The sequence below is a fragment of the Cervus elaphus genome, chromosome 11 (assembly GCF_910594005.1).
Source record: "Cervus elaphus chromosome 11, mCerEla1.1, whole genome shotgun sequence".
Taxonomy (NCBI): domain Eukaryota; kingdom Metazoa; phylum Chordata; class Mammalia; order Artiodactyla; family Cervidae; genus Cervus; species Cervus elaphus.
The window spans coordinates 19,531,458-19,549,649 of NC_057825.1; the positions used below are offsets into that span (position 1 = coordinate 19,531,458).

At 49.7% G+C, this 18,192-nt stretch overlaps 1 protein-coding gene and 1 non-coding gene across 4 annotated transcripts; both read right to left on the bottom strand.

The window, feature by feature from the left end:
• Positions 1–3,355: 3,355 nt before the first annotated feature.
• On the bottom strand, positions 3,356–10,671 carry ODC1 (ornithine decarboxylase 1). 3 transcript variants are annotated; one of them, XM_043917064.1, is made up of 12 exons: positions 10,467–10,671; positions 7,827–7,971; positions 7,605–7,738; positions 7,163–7,336; positions 6,812–6,984; positions 6,469–6,603; positions 6,246–6,327; positions 5,989–6,072; positions 4,881–5,043; positions 4,639–4,751; positions 4,336–4,550; positions 3,356–3,843 (listed from the first exon to the last, which is right to left on the bottom strand). In XM_043917064.1, the coding sequence occupies exons 3-12, from the start codon at positions 7,704–7,706 to the stop codon at positions 3,699–3,701; spliced, it is 1,386 nt and encodes a 461-aa protein (XP_043772999.1). In that variant the 5' UTR covers positions 7,707–7,738; positions 7,827–7,971; positions 10,467–10,671; the 3' UTR covers positions 3,356–3,698. The 3 variants fall into 3 exon arrangements, with proteins under 3 accessions (XP_043772999.1, XP_043773001.1, XP_043773002.1); XM_043917066.1 differs by having other exon boundaries at positions 7,605–7,759; positions 10,467–10,666; XM_043917067.1 differs by lacking the exon at positions 7,827–7,971 and having other exon boundaries at positions 10,467–10,666.
• Positions 9,076–9,208, bottom strand: LOC122704166. Its single transcript, XR_006343782.1, has one exon. It is a non-coding gene; the product is annotated as a small nucleolar RNA SNORA42/SNORA80 family (small nucleolar RNA).
• Positions 10,672–18,192: the final 7,521 nt, after the last annotated feature.

Here is an 18,192-nt window from a genome sequence, read left to right on the forward strand (position 1 = left end):
GGAGCTGGGTGGGCATAAGTCCGAGCCCCCTCACCCCGCAAAGTTGCCGAGGAGGCCTTGGTCAAGCCCACCCAAGCCCCTGACCAAGCTCGCCGGCCCTTGTTCAGCAGCTCATGGGCACAGGAGCCCATAACTGAGGATTTTTTCTGTTTCCTCACCTGGGAAGCATATTTTATATAATTCCTTTAAACTCAGCAATAGACACATGTACAAGTGCGTATGAAGTCAGCCTCCACTCACTCCTCAGGCCCTCCATTTTCCTGCTACGTCTCTGTCAGTCCTCCAGAAGTTTCTGTATATGCAGGTAGGTAGGCGTGTGCACAAAGTTTGGTTTGCTCTTTGCACAGCCAGTAGCTCACCACACGCCCACGGTCCCCACCAGCTTCGGCAGGTCCCTGCATCTCGCGGCGGCTGTGTCCCGGTGATCATCTGTGGTCCCCTCCTGGTGAACACACGGTTGCTTCTCACATGTGCTGTACAGACACTGTCACAATGAAAAGCCTAGTAAATGGCTGTGTCTGAGATTTCTTACAAGTTAGAATTGTTGGGGCAAAGAAAATGTGGATTCTTCTAATTGTGCATTTGGTTTCGGGCTGTACTGGGTCTTCGTTGCTGCAGGGGCTTTTTCTCTAGTTGTCGTTCAATGGGCTTCTCACTGCAGTGACTTCTTGTGTGACACACAGGCTCCAGGGCATGTGGGCTCAGTTGTGACTCCAACTCTAAAGCATACACACGCTCAGTAGTTGTGGCTCCGACTCTAAAGCATGCACACGCTCAGTAGCTGTGGCTCCCAGACTCTAAAGCACACACATTCAGTAGTTGTGGCACACGGGCTTAGCTGACCCACAGCGTGTGAGATCTACTCAGGTCAAGGATCGAACCTGTCTCCTGCACTGGCAGGCGGATTCTTTACCACAGAGCCCCCGGGGAAGCCTGGATAATTTTTTAAATTGCCAGATTCCCTCGAGAGGTTATTCATATTCTTGCCTTCCCATCTGCCATGGGTGAGCCTGCCTGCTTACCCAGCCGGGAATGAACTCTTCTATCTTTGCCAAACCGACAGCTGAGATTCTCACAGTTCTAAAAGTTTGTTCAAAGTTTTCTGTGAAAAGTTCACATCTTGCCCACTTTCTATGGCATTGTTCCTCTTTTATTGATTTATTGGAACTTATTATGAATAAAATCTGCTATTCCTATGTGTGTTGCTTTCCCCTCTGCCCCCTACATTTTTCACTTCAGGTGTTTTCTTCTAATAGCTTTGTGGCCTTTCACAGTGAAAACCTGGGTTTATTGTGGTACAAGGAACATCAGTACCTTCTGCTTTTCCCAGGGGGTTACCTGTTGCGCCACAGTCCCTGTCCCCAGTCTGGGGTGGGCCCAGCAATCTGTTTTGAGATGCCCCCAAGTGACTTGAATGCAAGGCCTGCCCAGCTTGCCTTTCCCTTGGACCAGGAGCCCCTCCCAGTGGGGGCCTGTGTGGGGACTGCAGCACCGTGTCAGCACCTTTTGGAGGCCTGAGCTGTCCACTTCAAACCAAGGTCTAGAAGTGTCTGCAAATGATGGACAGTACCATCTTTATCGGAGGTAGGTAAGTCTGCACCACCACCTAGAACCTTCTAAGAGGGTCCCAGGGGTAGTGTCGACACCCACTCAGCTGTCTGAGCTCTCTATCCTCTTGCCAAACTCGCATGCTCACGGCCAGGTGTAGGGACCACGGGAGGTCGTTTGGGCCAGCTCAGGCCATGTCACCATACAGACTCCAAGTGGCTTCAAACCCTCAGGAGCCAGGTTCAGAAGCTGCAGCGTGGGTGTCATGGGCCCTCCTGCGGCTACTTCTGTCCCTACTGGCACTGGCTGGTCGGTCAGACTGCTCTTCCTAAAGTGAGGGAAGAGCAGTTCCCAAACTGCCTACTTTTTGAGGGGAAACCCTCTCCTCTTTTCAATCCATGATCAGCGCTTGTCACTAAGGTAACTTGTTATTCCTAACTTCTGAAAGTAAGACTACTTTACCAAAACCTTGGTGTTGAGCTTGTACTTCCTGGCATTAATCCACATAGAACATCAATTCCTCTATGTTGAACGTTAGTGGGCAGATTGAGGACCCAGACAAGGATCTGCTCACAGGAAGTGGGGCAGACTGTCCATTTCAGAGTTCTTCCCCCTCTTCCGCCCAGACTCGCCAGACTACTCTGTGGCTCCTGAGAGATCTCACTCAGTGGTCTGCCAACTAGAGCAGGCTTCTCGGGTCGAAGGACACCAGGAGTGGTGATGAACCAAGGCCTAGTCTGGCTAAGCAGCCAGGAGGCAACAGCCGTCACAGCAGTGTACTGTGTCCAGGTGGAACTCAGGTCTGGGGGAAAGTGGCTTTTCTGAAACTAAGAAGTCACTCCCCTCAACTCCTTGGTAAAGATACTAATAGCATCAGAAGTACTTAATCCAGCCCCTGAGATGCAAGACGCTGCAGCCTCCCTGTCTGTGCCTGTGTGCTAAGTCCCGTGTCCCTCCAACAGAGCTGGCGAGATACTCGATGTCACTTGCAGGGACTGGGGCTGGTGAGAGGCTTACTCAAGTGACTCTGGCTTTTACGCGGCCTGCCCTCCAGTCCCGAGCTACAGCAGGGATTCACAATTCCCATCTTGGAAATTTAAATGAGAGCCTGCCATCCTCTTTCTGAGGTGTGGGGTCCGAGTTGAGTAAGAGAATACAAAAGGCCAAGGTCAGGTGAAGAGCTGCAACTGGTAGTAACAAGCTAGTTTGTAACTGTACCTTTTCCTGTGTGTGAAATCAAGGTGCAAATATGAGACTGGTCTCTGGAGGCAGGGCTCAGAAGGCCCTGTGTACCTCGCCTGGGCAGCTGCTGTGACCACTTAGTTACAAAGACCACTTAGTCGGGATGGGGAATACGTGTAACTTTATGGCTGATTCATATCAATGTATGACAAAACCCACTGAAATGTTGTGAAGTAATTAGCCTCCAACTAATAAAAAAAAAAAACAAAAACCTAAGACCACTTAGTTACAAGGGACTCTGGCATGCCAAGCTCAGTCAGCATCCAGGGTGGGGAACCACTAACAGCTGAGGCTGCCCACTGTCTCGCCCTTTTCCTCCCCCTGCACGTGGGGTTAGATGCCCTCACTACTCTGAGACACCACAGCAGACTTTCTCCAGGGCTTGAAATAAAAATGCCAAAACAGAAAAAGTATACCACAGATTTTTAAAACATTGAAAACCTGTCAACTCCTCAGTCTTCTGGGGCAGTTTTCTTAACCTACAGGGAAAAGAACCATAATTCCCACCTATAACACACACTCAGGTGAGCCGCCTAAATGAACACACTGTAAAAATTTCCCAATGCCAAGTTATGTCAAGATCCTTTATTTCTTTTTGTTAAAACCGGTCACAACACTAAGCTTCTGGCCCATCCTGCTGATACACAAGCCACAAACGCTTGCTCAGCAGTTGAAGCCTTTAGTAGCATGTTTGAAAAGTGAATAAAAATCCATATAAAACAAATATTCAAATAGTTTCCATAGGAACACAGATAAGTGTGACCCCATCTCCCAGTCTTCCACATTGGTACACCTGTGCCAACCCTACTCACATAGACATCTCAGAACTAGCAGTAATTAAGTTAAATGGTCCCCCCCAAACCCTTAAATCAAGCTAAACTCGCAGTTAACAGCTATAAGAGTGGTATCTACACGTTAATACGCGTGGAAGCGCAGGCTGCCGAGTGCCTCTTCATGCCGCTCTCCTGGGCACAGGACACGGGCAGGGGACCGACGTCTGGCTCCTCCACTCCGGGCGGGAAGTCCTGGGTCCGGATCTGCTGCATCAGTTGCCTGCAGGAGACAGAGGCGGCAGTCAGAAACCCTGAGTCACCGCTAACCGAGTGGCTCCACACTGTGCGACACAGTAACTTATTCATGAGCCTATTTACATCTCTGGCTACTATGTCATCAGGAAGCAATTCAATGTAGTACTACAGCAAGCATTTCTTCAGAACCATCTTTTTGGTAAGAAGGAAACCACAAGTCACATGCACTAATTAAAGTATTCTAGGTACAGAAATAGACTGACCAGTCTTTTCTAAATCAACTGTGCCTTAAAATTCTGCAACTACATACACATCACTATTACTGGAGGAATTTTCCTTTCGTTGTAATTATTCCAAAATTTCTAAAGCATATATTCTTAATATGAGGAGAAAAACAAGAAATAATTGTTAGTATTTAATTCTAAGCGATTTCTTAATTCTATTAGACAAGAACAAGCATAATCGACCCTGGAAGGTACCTAATTCTTATCAGAACCAAACACACACTGTCACTAACCACGTTGGCCCTGACATCACGTAGTAGATGGTGGGTCTCTGGAATCCATTGAAAGTAGAAGCAGCAGCAACAGTGTAAGCACCCATGTTCTCAAAGAGCATCCAATCGCCCACATGCATCTCGGGCAGGTTACAGAGCTCAACAATGCGGTCCAGGCCGTCACAGGTGGGTCCCCAGATGCTGGATGAATAATACTTCTCGTCTGGTTTGGGTCTCTACATTTGAGAGAGAGAAACACACCTGCTTACACTTGTTCTGACCAGTCATCTTTCAACTGGTGTATACAACATATTCAGAAGGTACCTTCTGCAGAAGAGGCTTCACGTGTGCGTGATCGTAAAGGATGCAGTTGAATGATCCATATACTCCATCATTCACGTAATACATAAATGTCCGTTCACTTGACTCCTCTTCATCTAGAAAAGCAAATTTAAAAAAAGAGAAAATAATTAGAAAAGCAGTAAGTCTCAATTACCACTTTACCATTTTAGGTACGAACTTTCAGTATATATATATATATGCAATGATTAAATCTTTGTACCTACCATCAGAGCCCATCTGTTCCTTTAATACAAGTTTTTTGGCAATAATATTAACTGCGAGTGTGAAAGCTGATGCAACATAGTATCTGCCTGGCTCAGCTATGATTCTCACTCCAGAGTCTGATGGAAAATACTTGTCCAATGCTGGGTTGATTACACTGATGATCTACCAGAGTGAGACAGAAAAGAGCAGTTGGTCATCAAGGAGAACTCCCATGGAGCAGTGCTTTGAAACACATAAACATCAAGAACATTGAGAGCTGCCATCAGCAGAGGTTTATCTTCAAATAGCAAAAAGATAAACACCTCCCTGAAAACCAGTCTGCATATCCTGTGGTTTGATTCCCCTCAAGACTTTTTACTCTTTAATAAGATGTTATGGTGTGATTTTATTAAGCAATGGGACAAATTTATTATCAGTGCCTAAATATTTTTATCTAACATATAAATATATACAAGGTAAACTCTGTATTCTTCCTATTCACATAAATTTTAACAAAGAATATAGATTTTATAAGTAAGTGGCATATAATGGCTTACCTTCTTAAATGACTAAAAAACAATCTTCTAAGTAAAGGAAGCACAAAATCTAGCAAATGATGTACTAAAAAGTCAGTAGGTTCTCTTAACTCCACAGTGACAGTCCTAAATTTTCCTAAGACTTCTGAAAAAATTGGCTCGTGTTATTTTAGAAAACCAGTAAGATAATACACGGCTTCCCTGGTGGCCCAGAGAGTAAAGAATCTGCCTGCAATGCACAAGACCTAGGTTTGATCCCTGGCTCGAGACGATCCCCGGAGAAGGAACTGGCTACCCACTCCAGGGTTTCTGCCTGGAAAATTCCACGGACAGAGGAGCCTGGCAGGCTACAGTCCATGGGGTCACAAAGAGTTGGACAGGACTGAGTGACTAATTAACTAACATAATACAATTTTAAATAGCACAGAAGTCATTCAAAATACCAGAACAAGTCATTCAAAATACCACACCAAGACATTTACTTTCATGTTTGTATAGTCCCTTTTGGTTATCAGTTTTAACACTTAAGTTTTGAAATATTTCAAAAAGGAACCTACTAAGAGCTACAGATTGCAATTTTGTTATAAATTACCTCTTCAAATTTAAGCTTTACATCCTCAGATCCAGGAAAGCCACCACCAATATCAAGCAGATACATGTTGAAACCAACCTCAGCCTAGAGTCAAGAAAATTAAGTCAATCAGCCAGATTCATTAACAAGTCATGAAAAATGCATGCAGCAGGTTAATGTTAAATATATGAGATGACAAAGGTCAATTCTAGAACTGGGACTAGTTGTTAATACCATCCCTGCCCCCCTCCTCACACATGGGGCTCACAGATACTCACGCCCATGTCAAAGACACAGCGGGCATCAGAGATGGCCTGCACAAAGGTCTCAGGATCAGTACAGCCACTTCCCACGTGGAAGCTGGTGTCAAAAAAAAACAAAAAAACAAAAAAAGAAAAATACGCTCTATTTCTGGAAATAACTATTCATGGTGGGAGAAAACTTATAAAATTTGCATTGTCTAATACTTCATCTCCATCTCTGCCATCACCAAGATCTCACCTGACACCAATGACATCAATATCTAGCTCTTTCGCCCGTTCCAAAAGAAGCCTGCTGGTTTTAAGTGTGGCACCAAATTTGACACTGAGGCGACAGACTGCTTTGGAATCATCAGTGGCGATACGCAAAACCAACCTAGAAGCAAGAAAAGTATATCAAATTTCCCACCGACACAAGATCACCTACAGCCGTGGTTAAAATAAGACTCCTTGGCTCTGATACCCTGTGGTCTAATTTGGTACACAGATAATTTACTAGTATGGAAATCTAACAACTAGAAATTTGAGTTTGTTCACATTATACATGTCCTGTATCTGATCCGCCCTCAAATGGAGTAACTCACTTGGCCTTTGGATGTGCCCTGGCAACTTTCATCAGCTCGACTTCACTATCAAAAGTCATCATCTGGACTCCGTTATTGGCAGCATACTTAATCTGAGACACTTGTTTACACGGATTTGCATAGATAATCCTCTCTGGGGGCACCCCAAGACTCTGCACCAATTGTATTTCAGTCTGAAAAAGAAAAGGTATTTACACATGTAGCTAATATATGGAAAGCTGGCCCATGAGAAGCTGGCACCATGCCCACTCTCTTTAGCATCCTCTGCTCAAGCAAAGCAATTCTGATCTGCCCTGCTGGGAGCACCAGGGCCATTACAGACATCATTTGAGTTCTGCTGCTTTTGCTCACCTTGCTGGCACAGTCAAATCCTGTCCCAATGGCAGCGAGTGTCTTCACTATGGTTCTGCTATCATTGCATTTGACTGCATAAAAGGGGGTGACCCGAGGAAGAGCTTTCAACCATCTCAGATGTTTCTTCAGAATGTCTCCCAGGTCCGCAACATAGAAGGCATCCTTATCATCCTGCCGTAAGAGTGGTTACAGAAGACCCATCAGCAATTTAACAGATGTGACCAAGGCACAGCCTTCCCTTCTCTTGCCCATCATTCTCATGAACCCTACTCTAGTCAATCATGGACATGATAATCTCTATTGTCACTGGAGGATCCACAGCCAATTAAATTCCCAATTCCTGAACAAGAAATTTCCATAAGACCCCTCTGAAGTTTCCCACTCATCTGCCTAACATTCTCAAAGCTGCACTACCAGCACGGACTATACATATACTTACAGAAGAAGAAACTTCATTAATTTTTTGGTCCAGAATGTCCTTGGCAGTAAAGCCTTCATCCAAGAAATGGCAGTCAAACTCTTCATTACTAAAGCTGTTCATGGTTTCTTGATGTCTTTTTGAGACACAACAAACTGCAAATAGAGCAGACAAATCTACTCAGAAGTCTTATTAATACTTAGTAACTCCTAAGATAAACTTGCAACAATCACAAATACTTACATAGAAAACTTAAGAGATGGAATTTAAAGGGATTATGCCCACTTTTCACAAAGGCAATTTTCCAGGAATTCCAAGTCCACTGAAGATGTGTGTGCTCTCTGTGCAGCAGTGGAAATGTTTGATAAACACACAATCTGCTGTCCACCTTCAGAACACATTAAATTGGAAGATCAGGTATTGACAGCACACACACACACAAGAAGCAGGGCTACTAAAGCACCCTCCAGACAGCTCACTCCCTGGGTTTGGAAATCCCATTATTCCTAGGTTTAAGTCCCATGATTCTATAAATCTCAATGGAATGAGGACCTCACAGATTCAACACTAGTTTCTCACACTCAACTTCCATATATAATACTGTACTTAGTCACTCAGTCGTGCTTGACTCTTTGTGACACCATGTACTGTGGCCCGCCAGGCTCCTCTGTCCATGGGATTCTCCAGGCAAGAAAACTGGAGTGGGTTGCCATGCCCTTCAGAGAATCTTCCCGACCCAGGGATGGAACCCAGGCATTGCAGGCGGATTCTTTACCAGCTGTGCTACCAAGGAAGCCCATATATAGTACTGTCCACCTCAAAAAAGGCACTCCAAACATCCTTGCTAAAATGCAGAATACAGGTTTCAGGAACTTTCCTGGACTTAGTCCACTGAGAAGGAAAAAGCTTCATGACAGTTAGCTTACTTTATTTCAGACCTGTTTTTCTTTAGAAGCTTAAAACACTATTATAGCAATTTTGCAAAACTGCCATATAAACACCTTGCTATTTCTATTTCCTACATCCGCTAAGTCTTATACAGAAGAACTTTTAGTGACCAACAGACATTGTTATCAATTTACTGAGTGCTCTAAATTTTCCTGAGAAATGAGCTAATTTTCATGCTAGGCATGTGTTTTTTTAAAAAATGCAATCTAAAAAAATCAACAGAATATATTACAGCTGCTGCATCTGAATGGCAATCGATATTCTAAAACCAGCACTGCCTATTAAACTAGCAATTCTGGGAATCCCAACTATCCTCACAGGCACTCTAACTTACATGCTTGGCTATGAATGATAATCACCTGGGAATCATTCTCAACTATGAATTACAAGAATTAGCAAACAATTTATGAATAAGCAAAAATAAGGCTCGTTTAACCATCAAAGCCACTGTCCTTGGCATTCACAAAATGTGACATTGGTCAATGAGTTACCTTAAAATTATTATTTTAATCTATTTAATCTCTGATAGGGAGGGCATCTTTTCCACTGTGCAACCCGCTTCAGTGCCTGCAGCCTACTGGCAGAGGCCAGGCAATGGTTCAGGGTCGCGTTTGCTCTGGCATGGGACACTATGAGAGGCCCAGGGGGACGAGCCTGCCATAAATCCAAACCCATGCATCGGAGAACTTGCAAGACTTGATCTAATGTGACTTGCTGGCTTTGTCAACCTCCTAGTTTCCTAATTCGCCCTTAGGGGGAGGGAACAAAATAACCACCAGCACACACATTCTGTCTACATAAGGAACATTTAAATAGGGTCACCAGTGATAGACTGGGCCTTTTAGGGTCTTTAAAAAAAAAAAGACAACATTCAGGCTTAAATTTAGCAAGTGTGTGTTTCTCAGAAACACACCACTATTAAGTATTTTGCTTCCTTGTATCTTTTAAAGCTTTACTTCAGTAACTTTTGATACAGAGAAAGTTCACCCTAGAACACCTTTGGGTGTTCTTTCTGTATGGCTAAATTACTTAAAAATGACATGGATTAGCAAAACATGGTCCTTCTCTGGTATGAAATCTTTCTTGCCAATTGGGAAACGTCAGACAGGTACTAATTCAAACTGCAATTGAAAAATACAAATCGATTAAATTTTAGGTTTGAATGAAATTAGCACATTCTGTCGTCCCTACTAGACACTCCTAAGAGGTTCTGCTCCCCACACCTCCCCTCATTATTTCGGATTTTCAAACAGTCGGCCGTTTGGGGAAAATCTTGGGACTGGCTCCTACGTCTTAGTCGTTAGCCTGACCTTTAATCTAAGGACTTTTCTTAAATCACCAAGTCATTGAAAGATTCCGTCAACATTTCTAAGCCCGGCCGAGCAGTATCAGTTACACACGGGTTATATCTCAGCTCTAGCGATCTGAGTGGCTTTCTATATTGGGCCATTCGCTCTGTACACACAGCAAGGAAAAAGGGAAAAAAAAGAAACTAAAATATAAATGAAAATTCCAGGGCAACACGGCGGAACGGCACGTGCACGAGCGGCCGGCACCCCGAGACCTGTGCCGGGCTGGTCTCCTGCCTCTCCTGCACCTGCTGCCGGACCACCACATGGTTTGAAAAAAAATAGCGGCTGAAGGGTTGAGCTTTTCAAAGAGCTTCCGGCTCAGAAAACCCTCACTGACGTGGTTCAGAAAAGGTGAACCCCGGGCCGTTCCAGCGCCAGGCTGCCCTTGAGCCGGAAGGGGTCGGGGTCCGGCTCCACCCGGGACCCCCAGGGCCGACGGGCCGGGCTCTGCGACCACGTGTCCTCGCAGCTCCAGGCGCCCGGTCTGCTCCGGCCTCCGGGACACGTGGCCGTCACCCCCCGCCTCTCACCCGCGCCCGCCTCCCCGCCGGCCTCCCTACCGCCCGGACGCGATCCCTCTTACCTCAGAGCGCAGGGGCGCGGGGGGCCGACCCCATGGAGACAACACGCCGCCGCCGAGCGCTGCAGGACCCGCCGGCCGCCCCGCCGCCCCCGTCAGCCGCTCGCCCGGCCGCCCGCCGCCTCGCTCCCTCCCGCGGAGGACCGCCGGCCCGAGGTGGCGCCGGAGCGCTGGCAGAGGGGCGGCGGCGGCGGAGGCTGAGGGGGAACTGACAAAGCCCGGCGCGCCGCCGCGCCGCTACTTATAGCGCCGCGCGTGTCGTCATGGAGACGCACCAGCTCAAACCAGCCGCGATCGGTTCCGTCCGGGCGTCCTCCCAGGGAGGGGGAGGGGCCAACCCGGGACGGGGAGAGGGAGGGGCGGGGGGCGCCGGCGGATCGACGTCAGCGCCTCACAGCCCCGCCCAACCCCGCCCCTCCCGGGCCCGCCGCCGGCCCGAGCCTGCGCACCAGCCGCGGGCCCCCGGGGCTCAGCGCGCCTGGCCGGCCGCCGAGGGCGGGGAATGGCTCGCACGCCAGCCGAAGGATTGCAAAACCTACCTCTGACCGCCCGCCGGATGGCAGCGTGTGCGCCAAGCCAGCGCTCTCCTTCCACCTGGCATCAAATGCCGCGTGCCCTCCGGCAGAGAACGGAAATCGCTGGGCGCGAGCGGGCCACGTGGACCCTACCTGGCGGACCCCGGGCCTTTTCTTTCTGCGGGACGTCTGCATATGCCGGTGGGAGGGCCTGGAGGTGATCCTGGCGCAGCTCCACCCCACGAAGAAGAGGGGCAGGAGGCAGAAGGGGCAGCGATCAGCGGGCAAATTAAGAGGCACAGCTCTGGCAGCTCTCGAGCCGCTGAGCGTATTGAACCGCGTCTGACTTGTCCGGTTGTCCTCCTAGAAGGTAGCAGGCAGCCGAGGACACGCGAAGAGGCACGTTGCGCTTGTTAAGCCAGAGGCTCGTCTAAGGGCGTTAGGGCAAGGGGTGGGAGGTAACAGGTCTGCAAGCCACCGGGAGATCTACTGTCCTTTGTATTGTTGTTCAGTCGCTCAGTCGTTTCCGACTCTGCGACCCCAGGGACTGCAGCACACCAGGCGTCCCTGTCCTTCACCATCTCCTGGAGCTTGCTCAGACTCCTGTTGGTTGAGTCGGTGATGCCATCCAGCCATCTCATCCTCTATCGTCCCCTTCTCCTGCCTTCAATCTTTCCCAGCATCGGGGTCTTTTTCTAATATCTGGGCTCATCAAATCAGGTGGCCAAAGTATTGGAGCTTTAGCCTCAGTCCTTCCAGGGTTTATTTCCTTTAGGATGGACTGGTTTGATCTTGCAGTCCAAGGGACTCTCAAGAGTCTTCTCCAACACCACAGTTCGAAAGCATCAATTCGTCCGTGCTCAGCTTTCTTTATAGTCCAACTCTAACATCCATACATGACTACTGGGAAAACCATAGCTTTGACTATTCAGACCTTTGTTGGCAAAGTAATGTCTCCACTTTTTAATACACAGTCTAGGTTTGTCACAGCTTTTCTTCCAAGGAGAAAGCATCTTTTAATTTCATGGCTGCAGTCACCATCTGCAGTGATTTTGGAGCCCATGATAATAAAGTCTGTTACTGTATTGAGTGGCACTTATCAATGACTTCTCTGAGGGCAGCTGTGATTGGCTCTCTTTGGGAGGGTTATGTGAGTCCCAACACATCAACAGTGTCTACGGGAGGAATACCATATGGCAAAAACTGGGAAATTAGGAGTCCCCAGGAGTGCAACCAAGACTCTGGTGGAGAACTGGCCTCTCCCAGATGCTGCCCACCCTCACCACCCCTGCCGACCTCAGGGAGGCACGTGGGGCACTTTTCCCCCCTTACATTTAAAGTGTTCTTCCCTTGTAGACAAAGTCCAACAGATACCATTATGTCCCAACGTAGGGTGTGACTGACCCGAGGGCTGCGGGTGGGAGTAAAAAGGTGTGAAACTAGCCCTAGCCACACAGTCAGTGCAGGGGACAAGCCTAGCAGAGCTCAGCGCTATAGTCTACCTTGGTCTCAACTTGCTGTGTGATCTTGGGTAAGTTACCTCCCTTCTCTGGGCCTCAGGAGGAAATTGGACTAGATGACCCAAGGATCTTCACTGCTACAAAAACCTCCTTTGTGAGGAGTACTATTTTGATGAATGCAGAAGTGAATGAGTAATCGAACTTTCCCTGGGCCATGCGTGGCTTCCACAGAATCAAGGAGACAACAGAAGAGGGTAAACAGCAGCGAGTCCTCGTACGTGAGGGGACATGACAGCTGCCTTTTCTCTTGGTCACCCTGATCAATTTCATCTTTACGTAGTCCTTGAGCAACCACAGTACCAGGTACCACTAGGGAGAGAGAGGGGGAAGTTACTCTACCCCAGCAAGTTTAATTCCTAGGAGGGATTGAGATTAACAATGCAATAAGCAGTCCCATCAGAGAACATTACAGCCCCAGGCACTCACTAAGTGGGACAGCTTCGTGGTGAACACTCTGGGATTTGTCCCCGCTCTGTGAAGAAACATTTTGTTCCAGTGACACGCAGATTTTTTTCCCTCAAATTCCGGAAGTCTCCCGGGTCCAGTGCCAAGGCCAAGAAGGAGCATTGTCTGTGCTGCCCGGCTCTCCCTGGCCCATCAATCAAGCAGTCCTTGTGGCGATTGCTGTCCTCTGCTATTGGGCTTCCTTCCAGTGAGGGGAACCGGATGTCTCCGAGTGTGGGCTCCTAGTGGGAGCCTTGTGTGGGGAGAAGGCCAGCCAGCCCCCCTGCCCCCCTGTCCTGCCGGCAGCTTGCTGTTCTGTGACCTTGGCCATCTCCTTGACCCTGTATGAGCCTCTCTGTCTCCAGCCATCAAGGGTCTGGCCCTGGTCTAGGGTCTCTTTCAACTCAGCCCTGTGATCATATTTTAGAATTAGAAGTATTCACTAGAACAAAGAGGCGAATTCTCGATTCAGGAAGCCAGGTGGTCTGTCTCTCTGCCAGTCACACGTGCCACTCCCGCATGGGTCACCCCCACACACGGCCTCTCCTGCCAGTCCACCTCTAACATACGAACTGCATGTATGCTGCATAATCTTCTGGGGAGGCCTGGCCATGCCCAGATGACCCATCTTGACCCAGATGGGAAAACAGAAGCAAGAGAAGGAGGCGGTGCTGGTTCCCTGAGGGCTGGCCCTGGGGCTGCAGGCAGACTCTTGGCTTTGGCCTTAGGCCTGGGAGTCAGCAGGCCTGAGTCATTAAACCCAGTTACTAATCTGGATCCAAGAAGATAAACCTACAGTGACTAAACCTGGTCTTGCTCAAATGCATGGCATTCTTGTCTTTCTGCATAAATTCCATAGACTTTATCTTCTCCCTTACAATTTTCTTTTTTTTCTTAAAGAAAAGCAGCAGATCCTTGCAAACTATGAAGTTACCCTTACATGGAGATAAGGTTTTTGTGTTTGGTGCAGAGGCAGTAACTTAGAGAAGTAAGCAAAAACATCGGAATGCACGTGGGGCATGCCAATAAGATCAGTGCCCTTAGTCATCCCACCTCAGTTCTGGTACCAACTCCAATTATTTTAGCTGTCTTCAGCACCTAGCTCATCATGAAACCCTGAGCATCACTTCTGCTCTCTGGATCTCAAGGCCTATCAGTAAAGTGTTCTCTGGCTGGACTGGACTGGATCAGAGCTCTGATGTTCTAAGAATCTCTGACTTATTTTACAAAGAACCATATAAATCTGCTGACCACGTTTTCTGACACCAAAAGTGAGGACGTGTCTGGCACAAAAGGTGTTTTTTCTTAAGTTATTTACCTGAAAGGACTAATAAAGGTACATGATGATTACAAATGCAAGGAGTCACCTTTACTGAACAGAAGTAACATCAAAGATGATGGTCAGCAAGAATTTACGTATCCGTGTCCTCAATATTGGAACAGTCAACATCGAGAACTTTTCGGAAATTGGGTTTGTGTCTGGTCCATGTGTCCGTGGCCATATTCCACACCAAGTTTCTTCCCAGGAGTGTAGTAAGAGTTGACTCTGGAGTGAGGTTCGTGACATCCGGCCACAGGAGGACATTGGGACCTGTCCTACCAGGGTGCCACTAACTCAGGGAAATGGGACTCAGTCATGGCACATGGCTAGTCACGTGTGGAGGTTTGACCAAAAATAGAGCTCGGAAGTTCAGTCACTCATTAACCCTCCAGCCCTGCCCTTGAGTTGTTTTAGGTGTTTCCAAAAGTCCAATCCACCCTCCGAGGCGGAAAGTGTATGTCTTTGCCAATTTCCAAATGATGTGCCTGGGGCAGCCGGGAGCTTCCAGGGAGGCCCTCCTTGCTCTGAACCACACAGGCGTCATCGGAGAAGTGGAGCATCCCCAAAAATACCTGTCAGAAGCCAAAGACACCAGTGGAAACCCCAAGACGTTTGTGTTACGAAGCACTGTTGCATCACCGCCCCACCCGGCCTCCGCCCTGGTGCGGCTCCCTGGGAGGTGCTGGGACAAGGGCCACCTGGCAGGAAGTGGGTCAGGGCCTCTGGGAGCCCAGCAGGGCCCTGCGACTGGTCAGAGGCCACACGGTACATTGCAGAGAAGAGGTGGCCTCTGTCCAGGGCTTGAAGCACGTGCTCACTTGCCTGGCGCATTGATTGTAGCGATGCTTTGCTTCCCCTCGCCTGCCTTTTCAGTGGACAGAAGTCAGAGTCTGAGGAACCGTGTGCCCGGCTAGCTTCGGACACTCCATCTACCTCAGATGTGGTTTCACAGCAGGACGGGTTTCAGATCTGACCAGCCATTTGTTTGAAATCCTTCACTGGTGGCCCTTGGTCCACAGGGTAAAGGCCTAACCCCTTAAGCTGGCACCCAGGACCCTCTGACTCTGCCCTGCTCACCTCCCCACGCTCACCCACCTCCTGCTGCCCCAGGCCCTGCAGGTCTGACATCCCAGCCCGGATCACACTGGACAGGCCCCTTGGGTCTCCCACTCCCACTCCCTTTGAACTCAGGACCACGATTTACTTCTTTGCATACGTGTCTAGCCCAGGACCTGGTACACAAAAGTCTATCACTGATGTTAACTTGAAACTAGGGCTGTCCTGAGAAATCTGTGATTTGCATTTGCTGCATGACTGACAAACTGGTATGTGTTAGAAAAATGCCGCGGGAGGAAAAAAGCCGCCTCTAAGGACCGGTGGTAAAGGCCTTTTATTAAGCGTCGCTCTCGGGCAGAACTCCCGGGGGCGGGTGAGTGAGGAGACAAAGGGAGTCTACGAGGTATGAGGGGTGGGGAGGGGTTTTATAGCCAGGGTCGGCGTCCAAGCCAGGTCTTTTCATATAAGGAAGAAAGCGCGGGCTACAGCGGCGGTCAATGTCCAAGGGCTCTGTGTTGGTACCTGATTGGACCAGGCTGCAGGGGGTCGGTCCCTGGAAGTTTAGCCAGCCTCCGAAATTTGCCTTGCAGCACTTTCCCGGGGCATGCCCCGACCTTTCATCCTGGCCTTTTTGTTATAGGACAAGGGGCGCCGGTTCTTTCTGGCTATTTCCTGCTGAATGGGGGCGACGAGGGGTAGGGGCCAGCCTGGACGAAAGGTCAGCTTATGCAGGATTGTGAAGTGGGTCTATGTCTTTTTGATTGAGTCGAGTGGAAGCTGTTAGGAGCATGGCCCGTCCGGTCGCAGCCTGCGCTATTTCTTGGACCCAGCGAAGAGTAAGTTGGACGAGGCAGGGGCCTGTGGTGAGGCCCAGAACCAGCAGGAGTATAGGGCCTAGAAAGGGCAAGAGGTATGGGAGTAAACCATTGAGTCCGGTCCAGAGGGGGCTTTCTTGGAGCTGTCTGCGCCTTTGTTCCAGGCCTGACGGTTGGGGCCGATAGGGGATGTGGAGATGCCAGTCGATGTCCAGGGCCGTAGCCACCTGCTGGGAGATCTGTGAGAGTATATTTCTTTTTTAAGAGAGGAGTAGGGCAGGAGGGGATGACCAGAAAGGAGTGGGCAAATAGGCAGGAATCTAATTGACAGGGTGGTGGTTGGGTTTGGAGCGGACATGAGGGTTGGCCGTCAATGCCCATAACCGAAACTTGGGAAGGACGTAAAGTGTCCCCGAAAGAGGGAAGGACCAAATAGGTAGCCCCCGCATTGACCAGACTTACCCGTTACCTGGAGTGTTACCCTGGGCTTGGCTTGGGTTATCGGGGTTCCTGAGTCTGGGCGACGTCAGCCATCGTCGAAGCTCAGCAGCTCGAAGGCCAGAGGAGGGCAGGAGGTCTCTCTGGGGCGCTCTGGCCCCCGGCCCCTAGAGGTCGGGGCCCGAGAGGCCTGGGGACAGTCACTAGCCCAGTGTCCTCGCTGTCTGCACAACAGGCACGGCTTGGAAGGAGGCCGCGGATTGCGGCACATCTTGGCCCAGTGTCCTTCTTGGCCGCACTTGAAGCAGGCCCCCGGAGTGGGGTTTTGGGACCCCGAGCCCGCCGCCAGCCGCAGGGCCGCTGCTAAGGCCTGGGTTTGTTGGTTTAGGAGGCTTGCCTGAAATTCGGCCTCTTGCTTGAGCCTTGCCCTTTGGCTGGCCTCAGCAGTTTCTTCACGGGCGTTGTAAACCTTAAAGGCCATTTTTACCAGGTCTCGAATAGGGGTCTGAGGGCCGTCCTCGGCCTTGGCCAGCTTTTTTCGGATGTCAGGTGCGGATTGGGAGATAAAATGATTGGCCAAGGTAGCTGCCCCAATGGGGGACTCAGGGGACAGTCTGGTGTATTGAACAAGGGCCTCAGTCAGCTGATTAAGAAACATGGCTGAGTTTTCGTTGGGCCCCTGAGTCACCTCATCTAGTTTGAGGAGGTTTACTACCTTATGAGAGGACGTTTCCATCCCATCGAGGAGACACTCTATCATATAGCGTGCCCGCAGCTGGCCGCCACCCCCTTCCTGGTAGTTCCAATCAGGGTCGGTGTCAGGAACTGCCTGAGCTCCCGGGGGACGCTCGGGGGAGAGGTTAGCACAGTGCCGCTGATCGGCCTTAGCCCTGGCTGCCGTCCAAATGGCCTGCCTCTCTTCGGGGGTGGTGGTAGATCCCAGGATGACATATATGTCCTGCCATGTTAAGGCGTAGGTGCGGGTCAGACCAGTAAACTGCTTAATGTACTGAGTGGGGTTGGAGGAAAAGGATCCCAGCTTGGCCTCAATCTGTGTTAAGTCCTGGAGAGAGAAGGGAACGTGGACCTGGGCCATGCCGTCAGCTCCGGCTACTTGTCGCAGAGGGAGTAGCGGGGCTGGGGGAGGGAGAGAGGAGGCCCCTGGAGGGTTGCTATGGGAGCTAGTGTGGGAGCTAACCGGAGACGAGGAGGGAGTGATGGGGGGAAGAGGGGGATACAAGATAGGGTTAATGGCCGGAGGATCTGGGGCCAGCGGTGAAGCCTCAGGGGCGGGAACAGGAACAAAAGAGACTGGAGTAGGGTTAGAGGGGGAGGGATTAGGAGGGGCCGGAGAGGAAGGTGAGGGGTTAGGAACCGGAGAAGAAGGGGTGAGGGCCGTGGGAGAGGCATAGGGAGGGGGGGGGGCCACCAGATCTCTTGGGGGAACAGAGAAAGCAGAGGACTCAGAGACGGGAGGAGTCGGCTTAGCTCGGGAGGGTGGAGTCGGGGGGGGGGGGGCCATGGTGAGTAGGATTTGGCTAGGAGCGCACGTAGTGCACAGGGTGGGGCGAGAGTGCAACGCCCAAAAGGCCTGAACATAGGGGACCTCAGACCATTTTC